A 16,363-nucleotide genomic window follows, 5' to 3' on the forward strand; every position below is an offset into this window, starting at 1 on the left:
AAGGAGAGGGCTCCCCAGGCAGTGAGACTCATCCCCACCCAGTCAGGAAAGACGCAGCTGCCATCAGCTTCTAGCTCTAACAGTCCAGGTAGAAACAACTTGCGGGTCCCACGCAAATACCCCTAACAGTGCCAGCTGTCCAGACCTCAGAGGCCTCCTGGCCCTGCTTCTGGGGGTCAGTTCAGTCAGAAGCCTCCGGAGGCCCCCTAGGGCCCAGCTCCTAGCAGGCACACTGTCGCAGCTAGGCCTCAGGGACAGCAGGACAGGCGGAGAACCCGAGTATAGAGCAGAGATGGGGCTGGGTTGGGCATGCCTAGTGACAAGGAAAAAAGTGCGACCCAGATTAGGTCAAGCCAGCTCGGCACGGCTCCGACCCAGGGAGTCTAAGAGGCAGCTTCAAGCAGGGCAGGTGGGAGCCAGTCAGCCTGCATCTCAGTGTCCCCGGGTCAAGAGCCTGGGTGGGCGGCTGGGGCCCCAGAACCTCGGCTGCAGCCAGTGACAGCTACACAGAAAGCCTTTCTAGCACCACCTCTCCCCAGAAGCAGTGAGCAGGCTGCTGGGGAAGGGATGGGGCATGGCTAGGGGTCCAGCTGAGCTCAACCCTTCACCAGGGCAGGCCTTGGGTCCCTTGGAGGTGGGGAGGATCATGGGTACCTTGGAGGTCACATACGGGGCTCCCAGACACACGGTGGGGGCTGCTGGGGACCCACACGCAGAGCCAGCTCATACAGTGAGCCTTCCTCCGGCCACCCCTGGGCCCCTCAGGCCAGGCCGAGCCTCCTGCTGGGGGTAGGGCTGACTTGGAGCCACCCACTCTCGATCCTTCTCAGCATGAAAACTGGGAACAGACTAAGAACCCACACGCGGGGAAAGAAATTCGGCCCATCTGTGTGAGGGAAGGCTGTGTGGTGTCAGAATCCTGTCTTCCCAGAGCCCCTAAGTTCATGGGAAGTGGAGCATGCAGGCGGGGGAGCAGCCAGCACCTACAGTGCCCGGAGTTCCCCAGCCCCAAATGCCAACAGTGCTGCAGCCTGGGGCACTCGCCCTCTGCCCCACGGCTGTGGCCGACTCCCCGAGGGGAAGAAAGCATGAATGTTCAAGCTGAACACGGGGCTATGCGGACCTTATCTCCTGATGTGAGCCTTAAGAGACCAGAGACTGCAATGAAAGGGAGGGGTAAGGAGTATGGTATGTAAAATATTTTTTTCTGCTTTTGCTTTATTTTTCTTTTGTCTTTTTATTTCTTTTTCTGGATTGATGCAAATGTTCTAAGAAATGATCATGATGATGAATAGGAAACTATGTGATGATATTGTGAATTACTTATTATACATGTAGAACGGAATGAGCATATACTAAGAATGTTTGTGTTTCTTTCTTGTAATATTTTTTTTAATTAATAAAAAAATTAGAAAATAAAAGAGACCAGAGGCAGGATGGGTCCCAGTACAGCTCCATACCTCCCCTTCCTTCACCCCCAGCCTCCTCCAGCTAAGCCCGAATCGGGCTACTGCTGACAGCCCCGCCCCAGGCTGTACCCTGGCGAGGGCGATTGGAGTGTGGACTCCTGGGGTCCCTCCGGGGCTCCCCCAGGCTGCCCTGCCCCACAGGCACTGCTCTGGGTCACACTGGAGCTGGTCCAGAGGCAGCCCCAGCCCTGGCTGGTTCTGAGCTGTCCCTGCCCTGCCTAGCCACCACCTGATGTAGCAGCCCAGATGTCGTTCAGACCTGTAGGTGAGAGTCCCCGACCTGCACAAGCTCCCCAAGATTGACAACCCCAACCCCTCCCCACCTGACAGGGCCCCGTGGCCTAGCCCCCTTCCCAACCACCTCTTTGCCCATCTGTTCTCCGCTGAGCCTTCTGGCTGGTCCCACTACCCCAGGCCCCTTCCTGCCTAGGAGCAGGCATGTTGGCTGTTGCCTCCGCTTCCTTGTGGCTGGTGCCTGCCTTGACCCAGGGGCCACACGCCCCCTGCCACCCTGTCCCCAGCACATGTCACCAGCTGCCATGACCCCAGCACCTTAAATAGGGCCTCTGTGTGACAAGTACTCAGTGGACAGAACCTGCAAACGTGCTCAGAGAACACACCGGAAAGAAGCACACTTAGGCACGGTTCTGGCATATCATGGGTCATGTGAGGGACTGTTTGTGGGGTGGTGGGCAGCTTCACTCTATTTTCCAAATACCCCGTTCTCTGTAAGTGTGAGCTGCTGGCAGAGGCCCATTCACACTCCAGCCATGTGAATCTGTACTCCTTGGGGGCAGGGGCGGCAGGGTGCTGCTTCCTGAGGACCGGGAAGCTTGCTGGCTGCACAGGCAGCCTGCTCCCTGGCCCACATGCACAGCAGCGCATGGCAGACTGACATGGACAGGGCATAATCAGGAGTCTTAACTGAGAAAGCAGCGAGTTGTCACCTTGCAAACCACACAAGTAAACCTCAGTGAGACCCGGCAGGTGGGCCCTGCTGTAGACAAGCGTCTCAGGGAGACCCTGGCACAGCACCATTTCTGGGGCTGGGGAACAGAGATGGCAGGAGGAACCCTGCTTGGCCGGCAAGCCCCAGGATGCACGTATGCAGACTGTCAGGATCCCTCATGGAGCACAGACCACAGCAGCCCCTGGACGCCCTCCCCAGAGGCCTTCCCTTTAACCTGCAGGACACTCCCTGTTCGCGGGTCCACATGTGAGTACATGTGGCACACGTTGGGGAGCTGGGCTCACAGCTTGATGGGGAGGGGAGGGGCCCCTGGCCCAGGGTCTCACCACAGCACAGCGGACACTGAAGTTAAAGGTCACAGCCCCCCACCCACCCTGAGACCACACGGTGGCACGGCCCTGCTCAAACCCACTCCTAGAACAGGTGCTGGGCCCTAAAGTGGGGTTTGATACACCTCAACCATCATCACTCCCATTAACCCTAAAGAAGACCTAGGGGAATATATAAGATTCCACAAGGGTTCCATGCACTAAGGTAACTTTGCAGAAACCTAAAACCTCCAGATGGGCCCCTGGACCAGATAAGTCCTGAAATGCAGAGGGCCCAGCCTCTCCAGAACATCAGATAGTTCCATCTCCCTACCCCATATTAGTGACAGCCCCCTCCAACATGAAAAAGTTAGAATGGGCATAGCCCAAACACCCCTAAGGAGAGGGATAGAAAGACCATAGGTGATGGTGGAGTTATACAGAGAAGGTAGGGTTTAACAAATGAGCATGACTGCTGAATCATTGTACTGATACTTCTTTTAGTCTCCAGTGTCTTGGAGAAGCTAGAAGGAAAAACCTGAAACTGTGGAAATCTGTTCTGTAGCTTCTTGCTGGGAGGGTACTTTGAAAATCATCATTATTATATATATATATATATGTTATATATATATATAACATATATATATATGTTATATTCCACAATAAAAAAATGTTAAAAAAAATGGGGTTTGCGGGAACAGGTAGCTAGGCAGCCCCTCCCACCGTGGGGACAGCCCAGGGGGAGGTGGGCCCATGATAGCACAGTGACCTGGGTTCCTGGGGGCGCATGACAAAGGCTGCCTCCCTGCTTAAGCTGACGGGCCAAGGCAGCCAAGGAGCCTTGGGAGGTGCGAGCTAAGGTTCCAGCGGGACAGCAGTGAGGGGTGGGTGCAGAGGGGGCCCCTTCCCCACCTCCCGGGACCACCGGGGCGTTGCCGTGCCAGTCGTGTTAGAGCTGCTCCAGGGCAACCACAGGGGCCCGGGCCTGCCCTCAAGAGCCAGGGGGTGGGGGTGTGGCAGAGCCCACAGCAGGGGCTGTCCCCTGAGCCCCCTTCCATATCAAGGCCCTCCCCAGTCCTCACCCTCCTTGTGGAGTGCCAGATGCCCCATTCCGGCTGCCGTGCTGGCCTGCAGGCCCACAAGGGTGGAGGGTCTGCTCTGCCCCTGCTGGCTCCTGCTTCTCACACCAGGTCAGCTTGCAGGGGGCCTTCAGTAAACATATTCTACATCAGCACAACGTCCTGGCATGCCTTCAGCTATGGCGCACCACACAGAGGCTGGACTCCTGCCCCTGCTCAGCGTCAGAAGCCTCTGTCCCCACGCCTGGAGGGGAAAGGTAAGGGTCCAGGTGCCACCACAGCCTCACCACGGGGTTTACGACGGGCCTCCGTGTCCTCTGAGTCTCATGCCCTGATGGTGGAAGGGGACCGGCCACCCCGCCTCACAGGCACTGGAAGTGACCTGGAGCCAGCTCGCAGGGGCCTGTCCATGTCCCACCCCGCAGGTCCTAGTGCTCTTTCTCCCCAACATCAGGCAGCCTGGGAGGACCACGGGTACACCCCATTTAGCCTCTCCATCCATCAGCAGAAGGATGCTCAGGTCGCTGCCACCTTTTGGCTGCTGTGAGTTATGCTATGCTGAATACGTGAGTGCAAACTTCTGTGCGGTTCCTGGATCATGGAGTAGGTCTATGCTGAATCTTTTGAGGAACTGCCCAACTGTTTGCTGGGCCTTTTGCACACCCACCGCAGCCTGCAAGGGCCCCACTTTCCCCGCATCCCAGACAACACGTTAGCCGTCTAACTTTCCAGTCAGGGCCACCAGCAGGCAGGGCGAGGCAGCACATTGCGGTTCTGAGGTACATCCCTAATGCAAGGGGCTCAACATCTTTTCACGCGCGTGGGGGTCACCCACAAGCCTTCTCAGCATGCCCTTCGCCCAGTCTTCAGCTGGCGTGTACGTTAGTTTGTAAGAGTCCTCTTTTGTTTTCCAGGTACAAGTCCCTACCAGATATGTGACCTTCACTCACTTTTCCCCTCCTGTGGGTGGCCTCTTCGCCCTCCTGGGGTGTGCTTCGAAGCACAGAAGTTGTTCATTTGATGCCCATTGATCTTTCTTTTCTTGCCTGTGCTATGGGTGTAAAGTCTAGGAATCTACTGCCTAATCCGAGATCACCAAAATTCACCCGGAGTTTTCTTCTAAGAGTTCTGTAGCTTTAGCTCTCACATTGACGCAGTCGGCCGGCTCTAGTTAACCTCTCTATGGGGTGTGAGGAAGGCCTCCAACTCCACCCCCTGCATGTGTATTTCCACTGTCCCAGCAGCACTGGTTGAGGAGACTGTTCTCTCCCCACTGGATGAACTTGGCATGCTCGCCAGAAAGCAGCTAGACTCTCAGCTCTATTACATCAGTCTCTATATGTCTGTCCTCATTCCAGTTCCACCCCGCTTTGATTACTGTAACTTCACAGTAAGTTTAGAAACTGGGAAGTGTGAGAACTCCAACTTCATTCTTTCTCAGGATTTTTTGGCTCCAGGAATGTCTTATAACCCACTCTGCCCAGGACCCCTGACAAGAGCAGGTGGGGTGGGCTCCACCCGCTTTCTTCTATTTGGAATTACCCCTTGCCATGTTCACAGGGAAGGTTCTGGGTACGGATGTGGCAGCCGGATCTCCACGCCCAGCATGCCAGCTTGCCAGGAGCTCGCCACATCTGGGTCTGCTCCCTCCTCACTCCGGTCTGTAGGTCTTAGCAGAGAAGTGCTTCTCGGGCCCACAGTAGCCACCCCCCGCCCCCAACCACCAGCGTTCTCTGTGGCATTTGTCACAATGGGATGTACTTTGTTGGCTCACTCACTTGTTCCTTAATTTGTCCCCCTTAGAACAGAGCACCTGAGCAGAGACCTCCTGGCACATGAGGGGTGAGCGGATGAGCCTCAATCAGCCACACTCCCTGCCACACTCCCTACCACGCTCTTTGCCATTTTCTGCCACAGTCCCTGCCACGCTCTGCCACACTCCCTCACAAGTGCTCACTGGCCATAGAGGTTGGGGACAGGGCCCAGCGGCCTGGGGCTCAGAACCCTGAGACACATCTGTGAAGAATTGCAACACTGCCTGCTCTCCACAAAGAGCTGGTGCTGCCAGTATCCGATTCTGGTGGCAGAGGCTGGGAAGGTGTCTCCGGCAGTGGCACTCGAGGGGCAAGGTCCAGGCAGAGAGGTGGGGAGAAGGGGTGGGGCCAGGGGCAGGCAGTGCCATGGGGTGCAGAGGAACCAGGGGCTCTGGGACTCTGCTGAGGGTGATGGTTGAGAGGTGGGGAGAGGGGCTCAGTCCCAAGAGGTGGTGGGCAGTCAGCATGCCTGCATGCCCTGCCTCTGCCTGTGTTCCGTGCCCAGAAGCCAGCCTTGCCTGCACCTCCCCCCACCCACTCCTTCTCCATCCCTGCTGCTCTCACCCGGACAGCTGGCCTGCTCTGGACCCCCCACCCCAGCCCTCTAAGGCTGACTGTGCCCTTCGTGCTGCCCTCTGGCCTGTGCGGCCCACTCACCTGGTGGGTCTTGCTGTAGGTGTAGAGGAAGGCCAGCCGGTAGAGGCTCTTATAGTGCTGGGGGAAGCGGCTGAGGCACAGGTGGAAGGAGGCAATGCACTGCTCGGTGAGGAACTGGCGCTGCCCCTCGGCATCGGCTGGCAGCCCCAGGGGAAATGTTGTGGGCTCCCCCGCCGCCTCCCCTCGCTTCCTTCCGTCCCACGGTGAGGGGGTAGGTGCTGGGGGCTTGGCCGGTGTACAGGCAGAGGCTGGGGGATCCGCCGCAGGCTTCTGGCAGCCTGGCTCTGCTGCCTGGAGTCCCTCTGTGCTCTCCAAGGACTCTTCCGTTCTTCCAACTGTTGGGAAGGAGAAGAAGGGGTCAGCCTGGTTTCAGGCCCATCCTTGTGGAGGTCACCCCTAGGGACGAAGGAGCAGGTATAGATGGGCTCTGCCTCCACTGACTAAGGCCTGGGGAATCCCAAGTTCCTCTCCTGGAAGATGGCACAAGGTCCCGCTGGCAAGGGCAGAGGGGCCCTGCAGTAGTGGTGGCCTGGGCTCCAGGTCCCCCTCTCCAGTCTCAACCATCCCCTCTGAGTGGCCTCACACAGCTGTCCTACCCCCCAGGCCAGTGCAGGGACCGCGGAAAGCCACCCATAGCGGGAAGGTGTCACCACCACCCCAGCACCGAAACGGACCCAGCGTGAAGGGCTGCCAGGTGACCATACCTGCTCCTCCAGCAGGTCAGCCCCCAGCAAACCCAGCTCTGCCTGAGAGCCACCAGGACCACAAGGTCAGCCATGGGGTAAGAACCAGGCTGGCAGATGGAGGCCGGAGAACTGGCCCAGGACCCTGGGGGGCAGGCAGGGGGCAGGGAGTGTCTGACCCACGTCCCTGGCACATGGGGGCTGGCACATGTGTCCAGACTGCCAGGAGGGGCCAGAGAGCCCAGCACCACCAATTCTGAAGCCGGTTGGTTCTGTGGGCCAAGCCCCAGGCTGCCCTCAGCCCTGGCACCCTTCCCTACTGGGCAGCAGCCAGGAGACACCTGGACCGTGGGGCAGGGGCTGGGTGGGAAGGGCCCGGGCTCCTAGCTCCCCTCAAGCCGAGTCCCAGCATGATTGTGCAGCTCTCAGGTACATGTCAAAGCTGCCTGCACTGCCCTTCTAAACACTCACTGCCTGCCCCCCCCCCGGCTGCAAGACCAAGCCAGGCTGATGAGTGGGGCCCATGGGGCCACCAGTGGCCCCTCTAGTGCCCTCCTGGACCCAACCCCCTGCAGCCCCCCATCTTCCAGGCCCACACACTGTGTCCATGGGTTCCTGCCCATGCCCCTCTGCCCAGAGCCCAGCATGGGCCTGGCCCTCCTGCTGTTGGAGCCTGGCTGAGTGAAGGAATCACAGCAGGTCCCGGCCATTTCCACACCACACTCTCCTCTCCCAAAACCTTCGGAAGCTGTTAGCACCCACGCGCAGCCATGCCCACCTGGCAGCAGTGGCTGGGCCCTTTTGATGGGGGGCTGTCGCCTGACTCAAGGCAGACCAAGTTTCTGGCACAGTCAGTTCAAAGGCACATTTCAAATGTGGCCCCATAGACATGGCCAGGCACCAGGACATGGAGAGCAGAGGGAGGCAAGGCCCCCCAGGGTCCAGGTAAGACCACGAAGCCACATGCTCACAGAAAGGAGGGACGGCTCACGGACCAACCCTCAGAGAGCTAAGGACAAATGCCCGAGTACCCAAAGGCAGGGGAGAAAAGAGCAGCCCAGTCTCAGCTGAAAACTTGGGTGCTCCAGGGTCTGGTGGCCCAAAGAGGCCCAACAGGGATGGGGCCTCCTAGGCCCCCGGCTCACCCCCAGGTCTGCAGCAGAAGGAAAGGCTGGAACACATGCTGGGGGCTTCACGTGCCACCCCCACTGGTGCCCAGGTCTGACCCAGGTGGGAACACTGGGCAGGACCCCTGCTGCCGGGGGGGCTGCAAGGCGCAGGTCGGGGAGGCTGAAGGCAGAGGCCCAGGCTAAAAGACCTCCAAAGTCTCCCCCTCTTGATTTCCAAAAGCCTCTTATCCAAACCAAATGGGCTGAGACCAGAGCCCAGGGCCAGTGCTGCCCACACAGGCCGGGCGGCAGGTGGCAGCTGCTTGGGCCCCAGGCCTAACTCGGCCTCTGTGTGGAGGGCCTGCTCTGGGGGCAGGACAGCCTACTCCGCCTCTACCCAGCCCCTGCACGGACCCCACAGCCTGCCACCATGCCTTTGGGTCTCACTGCACCTCGAAACAACAGTGTGTGGGTGAGCCAGGGAAGAAAGAGTTAGCAGAACAAGGAAAAGGTTGTGTTTTGCTATTAAAAAAAAATCCATCTTTACTATTGCTGCCTTCACACTTTATCCATGTGTCTGAAGCTCTGGCCCCAGATATAAAGGTGAGCTTAGGGCAGCTGTGACAGTCACCCTGGTGGAAAGTGCCTTTCTTGGCCCCAGGATGAGGAACAGAAAGGGAGGAAGACAGAAACTGGGTGGGGAGGCGAGCCCTGGGGAAGCAGAGCACTGTGGCTGCCAGGCCCCCTGCCACAGCCAGGTACCCTGGGATACCTGGGGCCCCCCGACAGGCGAGCAGTTGGTGCTGTGGGACAAGGCACCACTTGGTCTCCCCCTGGGTCCCAAGGCAGGTGGGCTGCACCTCACAGCACCCAGTGGCTGGCAAAGGCTCTGGGCTCTGGTCCCTGTAGCTCAGCAAATGAACGTGAAAGACACGAGGGGGGCCTGAGCCCCATGACCTTGCCCCAGGAGGGGAGTGTAGGATGTGCTAAGGGCACCCGCACAGTACCTGAGGGGGCCGCTCTCCATCGTCTCCGGGCTCAGAACCCCCATTCCCGACACATGCTCACCCATCTCAGCACCGTGTCACCAGAAAGACCAGGCTCACGGCTAGGACCGTCTGTGAGGCGAGACCCTTGGTTTCAAGGCCACCAAGGCAGCAGGCAGCTGCTCCTGGCTCAGAACCCACCCCCCCAACCCCTGCCACCCCAGCCAGCCTCACGGTGGAGAGAGGCCCGTGAGGACATGAAGCAGCACAGGGCAGCTGACACAGCACACATTCTGGGCCTTGCTCTCTCCAACAGGAAAAAAACGTCTTATCTGTAAGGCTGGACACAAACATAAGTATTGGAGCACAGATTATCTTCTTCCCAGCTTCTGGAAACGTGTTACACACGCTTCTGACAGCCCAGGATGGCCGGTGAGTAAGCAGTGTGGTAGCCTCACTCCACAGCCCTCAGCTGACCCTGATGGGGAGCCTGTCCCCACCAAGAGGGACGCTGGTGGGAAGCAGAGAGCATGCAGGGGCCTCCCCATCCTGGGGCTCCAGGCCTATGAGGGGCTCCTGGACCTCGATCCTACCCTTGGGGTCTTCAGGCCCAGCTGACCCCCTCCGCCCCGAGAGGCACCTGGGTTGGGGGTGAGAGGGAGACAGGCCTCCTGTCCCAGGGGAAGAGTACCGATGGGCTGGGGCTGGGGCCGGGGCCACGCGACCATCAAACAAGCGGGAAGGTGCCCACACCACAGCAAGCCGGCCAGCCAAGCCACCAAGACAGGGGCTCTGCCACTGAGTGCCAGGAAGAGGCCTGGGGACCCCAAGGGACTGGACATATCCAAGGGTCAGAGAAGTCTTCCTCCCCAGTTCAAAAAGGAGACTGTCCTAAAGGCCTGGTGTGATTCAGACAAAACAGAAAGCCCCTTTGTGACATCCGGGACCCACACTCTTAACTGCTTATTAAGAAAACACTACGGCATGCTGCTGTGACAGGCGTGTCACCCCCCCCCACCCCCCCCTGACGCTGGCTACATGCACCTCCACAGCTGCCTCGTTTACCCCTCGCCCCTGGAGGAGCGGTAGGGCCTGGGGAGAGAGCCTCTTGGGTGCCAGGAGTACTGGTGACCCACCCAGCTAGGCGCTCTTACCTCCTTCATCTGCGGCCCCCAGCGGGTCCTTAGTGGGCGGCCCTGTCTGGGAACTGGGTCCGGGTGGCCTCTTCTCAGTGTAGGGCCTCCGGGAGGCCTCCAGCGAGCCGGCGGGCTCGGGGAAGAGATCCTGCGTGGAGCTGGAGTCAGAGAGCGCCACGGCCGTGCTGTCCTGACTGCGCTCTGGCACAAGGGGAGGGAGAGAGAGAGGGCGGCTGTGTGAACCCAGCCACCTCCAGCATGGCAGGCCTCCCAGGGCACAGCCACTGACCCTGTGGGGTCGGCCCACCCTGCAGGCCACTGGGCCATCACCAGGGTACCCATGTCCACGGAAAGCCTTCCTGGGGCGCTGCCAAGCTCTTTCCTGCGACCCCCGGCCCCACTCCAGGCAGTGGTGAAGATCTAACAACTGGCTCTCAAAACCCTGTCTGCAGCATCTGCTGTTCCATGGGTTGGCACTCCACCACAGCCAAGGGGGGCCGGGAGGAGACGTGCTGTGGAAACCACACTGTACAGGGAACACAGATGTACAAAACCAAAGTGGAAAGAACCCAGCAAAGAGGCCCCACCAGTGGCTGGCAGCCGTGGGTCTGGACAAGAGCAGAGCTTCTGGGAGCTTGGCCACTTGTCGGCTCCTCTCCCGGGACACCAGCATGTGGTTCAAGAGAAAGGAGAGGGGCAGGGCAGGGTACAGGCCAGAGAAAGGCATCTGGGGCCACAAGCCACTGCTGGAGGAGAGGCAGGGCCCCCTCCCGGCTGGCCTCTAAGGAACAGAGTCATACACCACAAGGACCACTGCACTGAGGAAAGAGGACACACCCTTGCGGGAGGGGCAGTAAAACATCATGGGCACAGGCATCAGACGTGTCCCACATGGGAAGGCCCCATCCCAGAGAGACAGGGATGTAAAGCCTGCCCAAGACAAGGCTGGGCTGAGATGGCAGAAGCAGCCCTGAGCCCTACCCCAGGCTGGCAAGCATCAAGAGACAAGCACAGCAGTCTGCACCAGGGAGAGGGCGAGGGCACAGAGAAGGCACAGCAGAGACCCGTACCGAGGTGACATGAGAGGACTAAAGTGGAAGAAGGAGCTGGAGCCAGGAAAACCTCCTGGCAAACCAGCCCCCTCTAAGCACAAGGTGACATGAGAGGACTCTGTGGCAGTGAAGGGAACCATAACAACGACACAGCCCCAACCCAGTACAATTTCTGACTAGCCCAATGCAACGTCCTATTTTAACAGCCCAGAAGCAGGAGAGGAAATAAATACTATTTATTTCAGTCTCTTCTGTCCCACACAGGATACCTCGCATTCAATAAAAAAAACTACAAGACACACAGACACAGCGGAGGGCAGGGGAGGGAGAGGAGGGGGGAGGGGTAGAAGGGGGGAGGACAGAGAATTCAGACAGCAGAAAAAGTCCACTCTCAAGAGACAAAACTGCCAATAGAACCAGACTCAGAGATGACCCAGATGTTGAAAACTCCTGACAGCTATGATTCACAGCTGTGATTAATAATGTTTAAGTCTCTAGTGGAAAATACAGACCACATGTCTGAATAAATGGAGATCTTCAGAAGAAGAATGTAAACTATAAGCAAGAGTAGGATGAAAATGCTAGAAACAAACAAAAAAAAACAGTAATAGAGATGGAGACTGTCTCTGTCAGGCTTCTCAGTACACGTGACACAGCTGGGGGAAACCAGAACTTGCAGATAGGTCAATAGAAATGATCCAAACTGAGAGGGAAAGCCTAAGAAGCGCATACAGAACAAAGCATCCAGATGACCTGGCACAACAAGCTGGACTTCCAGAAGGAAGTGTGAGAGAATAGGAGAGAAGAGATATTTCAAGAGATAAAAACTAAGAAGCTTTCCCAAAACAATGAAAGACAGCAAACCACCCAACAACTAGGAAAAACAAAAACAGAAGTTTTTTCAGGAAATTCTGTAGGTATAAAGAATATGAGACCCCACAAGGTTGGAGCTACACAAAGAATGAAGTACCCTGGTAATGGTTAAACTCATGGTACATACAAAAGACATTTTTTTAAAATTGCTCTCAAGTATTGACTGTCTAAAGCAAAGACAGTAGCAATATACTGTGAGTTTGTACCAAGTATGAAAAGTAAAACGAATGACAAGAAGAGCACAGCAAACGGGCTCTCCCGCTTGTGGAGTGGTACAATCAGTGTGCAGGCAGCCTGCAGCTGATTGCAGAGGCATTCTGTAAACCCTAGGGCAGCCACTACCTTCTCTAAGAGGTGTGAACAACAAACCAGTGGTGGAGATACAATGGAGCCATCAAAACCCAACCTGGTTGTCCTGACCTGCACGTACCTGAAGATGAAGTACCTGAAGGTGAAGCTCCGTGAACCAGGGGTTAGGAGGGCCCCACAGGCTCCTCCTGTGCCACTGGGCAGTAGTGACTGGAAGCCCTCAGTCCCTTCCCATGGACTGCACTGCGGACCACCGCCCAGAGGCTCAGGCCACAGTGGGGAAGTGGGGAAAAGGGCAACCATGGCCAGTCAGGTCCAACCCTGGGCAAACCAGCCGCTTCTCTAGGAAGGCAGCACAACGTACTGCTCTTCCCTCTTCCCTCCAGGCTGGCAGCCTGGACCCTGGCAATCAGGCTGCCTGAGTGCAGATTCCTCTGTTACTAGCTCTGAGGACCTGTGCAAATGCCAAAGCTTCTTTACACTTCCATCCCCTTGTGGGTAAAACTGTGAGGACACAGGACCTCCTCTGCAACGCTACTCTGAGGAGTAAAGAAGCTAAGTGCTTGAAACACGGGCACACTGAGTGTTCACAAAGCACTGGCTCAAATTCAACTATGCTGGGCTTGCTTCCCCCTAATGTACCCAATTTTACAGGCTCAGCCCTGAATGAGCAGAAGGTTTCACTGATGCCACATGGATGCAGGGAGCTGCCACAGCCCTTCCTCTGAGCTGCCTCTGGAGTGTTGCTGCCAGGGCCTGGTGGCCATGGGCGAGTCTCCTCCACGGCTCAGGTGGGTCCCTGGGCCCCCATCACCAGCTGGCTGACAGAGAAGGCAAAACGGGGCTGCAGATGGCGAGACTGCTCACCAGCCTGTGCAGGCCTCTGCCTCCACTTTGGGACAAGGGGCTCACCCCAGACCCGCAAGGCTATGTCCCAAAGCTCCACGGGCACCAGAAGGGGCGACAGGCAGGCCTGCAGCCCCCGTGGGAAGTCCCAGCCCAGTGACTCAGAGTGAGGGGACTGCCACAGCCAGCCCATTCGCGGTCAACAGGGAACAGGGGTAGCTCTGTACTCAGGGGCCCAGACACGCCTGCCAACCCCAGAAGTGTACCTAGGGACTGGATAACCTCGGCTGAGTGGTTTTGCTGCCTAGGCCTTGTGCTGTTCAACCAGGGAATAATGGTTGTCACTGCCCCTACCCCTGCCCCGACACATCCCAGGGCCTGCCTGTGCACATGGGTGAGGCCCAGCGGCCTGTCATGCCTGGCAGCATAGATCCCAGCCCTTGCAAAGAGCTGGAACAATAGTCCAGAGGCCTTGGTGTCTCCAGAAGTCGGAAGGTCACACACGGGCAGTCTAATAAGTCCCCTGAAAGCGAAGCCATGGCACACTTCTCGGCTGGCGCTTTGCTCAGCTGTCATGGCTGCACAGCTGGACAGCAAAGTTACAGCAGTGCCCAGCAGTCAGTCAAGTGGGGACGACCTTGCCGATCTCACAGCTGGGGGCAATCCCAGACGTGGTCATGAAAATAAAGGATGCCGTCCCCATGGGCTGATGCCCTCTCCAGGAGAGGGACCGTGTGTCCACTGTGTACAGGCCAGGAGCCTAACCCCATTAGTAAAAAGAAGGGTGTAAGCCAGGCAAGGCTGCGCTCTGCACTCTGGGGACGGGCCCGCTGGTAGCCGGCAGCTGCCCTGAGGCCTTTCAGATGAGCTCTGTGGCTGCGACCGCCACGGCTCCTAAGAAGGAGCCCACAGCTCCACACTGAGAAGTTGCAGGAAAGAACACTGGCTTTCGTCTCTTTTGCGTCCATGAGACAAAAAGATGAACAAAACGTTCATGAGGAACAATCTTTTGGCTGGGCAGATGGCGTTCAGCCCCTCTCCTGTTCTGGCCAATCCCTCTTCCCAAGTAGGATGACAAGCTGCCACTGGGATTGGCTAGCTGTAAACGTCACGGGGCGTGGGACACAGACGCTTCCGGGCACCAGCTCAGGGGTTGGGAGGTAAACAGGGAGGAAGTCAGTCCACAAATGCCTGTGAGAGGCAGCGCTTGGAGGACACAGGGCCACTCATCCACCCCGTCCCTTAGATACTGGGGCCTGGGGAGCAGGCTGGACCATTTATCCGTGCAGGGTGGGCAAGAGGAAAAGGAGGGCTGCCGCCAGCCCTCTCCTCAGTTCCCAGCAAGTCTCTGCAGCCTGTCATCTCGCAGGTCACTGGGCACCCCAGGAAAGGGCCTGAGCAGGGAAAGCATTGGGGCCAGCAGGGTCACATGCTCACCTGCAAGTCAGCCCCAGGCCCCTACCCATCGCCACAGGCTGTACACAGCGACTTGCTCGCCACCAAGCCCTCTCTGCCTACCTCCTAGACAGTTGACCTTGGCCTGGCTCAGACACCATGTCACTCCCAGCACCTCACACAGCACCCCGCTGCCAGCAGGCCCTGGGAATGGAGGTGGGGAATCTGTGCGTGGGATCTCCAGCTGGGGAAATCACAGATTCCAGGCTGTCAGGAGCTGAGCTCCCAGGCCTGGCCCAAGTCCCACCTCCTTTGTGAAGCTATCCCTGGGTGTCCCCCGCCTCGTCTGGAGGCCAGGTCCCAATGGGCTGCCATCCAACTCTGGGGAACTCCATGGGCCAATTGCCTGAGATGTTTCCTCTGCATTCCAGAGGCCCTGGGCCGTGCTGGGCTTGGAGAAGAACCAAGCCAGTCTGCTGGTGCTCTGCAGGCAACGCCACCCAGGCCCTGTGGCTGAGGCCCCTAGGTCTGCCCCGGTGGAGGAGGACCAGATTCGGGGATGGCAGAGGCAGGACCATCCAGCCACCAGGCTGAGGGTTCCCAGGCCCCTGGTCTTGAGGCAGACAGAGAGATGGATGGGAAGTCTCTTCTCCATAGCCGACCCCACACGTCAGCACCCAAACCTCCCACGGGGCTGGGCAGGGAGGCTCTTCCCAGGGAAACTCTCGTCGTAGGATGCCCCAGCCTAGGCTCCCGGCCCCAGGTCTCAGCAGCCAAGAGCTGGTTCCCGGTAAGGAACTGGCCAAAGGCCACCAAGAAAGGAGGCTGGCACTAAGTGAGCAGGTAAGGGGCTAGGCCTCACGATGCTCTTTTAAAAACCTGCCCCGACAAAACCTGTTCTTACTCATTCATCCTGCCACGAGTATAAATATCTCATTCCCACACTGCCAGTTGCTCTGATGGTGCACATCCACGTGTCAGGGTCCTACGGCCCTCCTCTGTGTCCTTCCAGGGATATTCATCTGCAGCCAACTGCTGGTGCCGCCTGCCTGCTCCTAGGCACTACCACCTCCATTCCCAGGGGGAGATGGGTGGGGGCAGGGCCGGCTGTGAAGGAATGAGGGCTCAGGGCGCACAGAGAAAGGATTCTGGCCAAGTAACAGAAAGGCCCTGTGCTAGTGTGAAAGTGTATACACCAGAAAAGGCATGTCTTTTAATTCTGATTCAGTATTATAAGGTGGAGACCCTTTTAATTAGATTATCTCCAACATGAGGCAGGCTCAATTGTGAGTGTGGCCTTTTGGTTAGATGGAAATGTGACTCTACCCTTCAAGGTGTCTCTTGATTAGGTTACTAGAATCCTTTAAAAAGGAAAACATTTTGGAGAAACCTCAGATGCACATGCTTGGAGGACAGTTGCTTCAGAGCTGACAGACACAAACGTCTGGAGATGCTTGGAGTGCCGACGGAGAGAGCAGATGCCAGACAAGGGCAGGACCCAGCAGACATCGCCATGTACCTTCCTGTGAGATGCTAACAAGTCAGAACCCAGAGGAGTATCCTGGAGGAACTAAGTGGAGACCCACAGACACTTAGGAAACCACTGGCATCAGAAGCTGGAAGCAACGGAACCAGGAACAAGGACCAGCAGCCACCAGCCGCGTGCCTTCCCAGATC

General features: G+C 57.8%; 1 protein-coding gene and 1 long non-coding RNA gene across 4 annotated transcripts in view; one reads left to right on the forward strand and one right to left on the reverse strand.

Annotated features, from left to right (window-relative positions):
* The window catches only part of CABIN1 (calcineurin binding protein 1), a 135,636-nt gene that overhangs the window by 43,901 nt on the left and 75,372 nt on the right, over nucleotides 1-16,363 (reverse strand). For all 3 annotated transcript variants that reach the window (XM_077160200.1, XM_077160198.1, XM_077160199.1), the window contains exons 27-28: nucleotides 10,230-10,412; nucleotides 6,298-6,632 (exon numbers count right to left, since the gene is read on the reverse strand). In XM_077160200.1, coding sequence (XP_077016315.1) covers nucleotides 6,298-6,632; nucleotides 10,230-10,412 — 518 coding nt within the window. The remainder of the gene's footprint in view (nucleotides 1-6,297; nucleotides 6,633-10,229; nucleotides 10,413-16,363) is intronic.
* Nucleotides 5,629-10,064, forward strand: LOC143683819 (uncharacterized). Its single transcript, XR_013175672.1, has 3 exons — nucleotides 5,629-5,668; nucleotides 6,901-7,078; nucleotides 9,392-10,064. It is a non-coding gene; the product is annotated as an uncharacterized LOC143683819 (long non-coding RNA).

The sequence above is a fragment of the Tamandua tetradactyla genome, chromosome 5, assembly GCF_023851605.1.
Source record: "Tamandua tetradactyla isolate mTamTet1 chromosome 5, mTamTet1.pri, whole genome shotgun sequence".
NCBI classification, from domain to species: domain Eukaryota; kingdom Metazoa; phylum Chordata; class Mammalia; order Pilosa; family Myrmecophagidae; genus Tamandua; species Tamandua tetradactyla.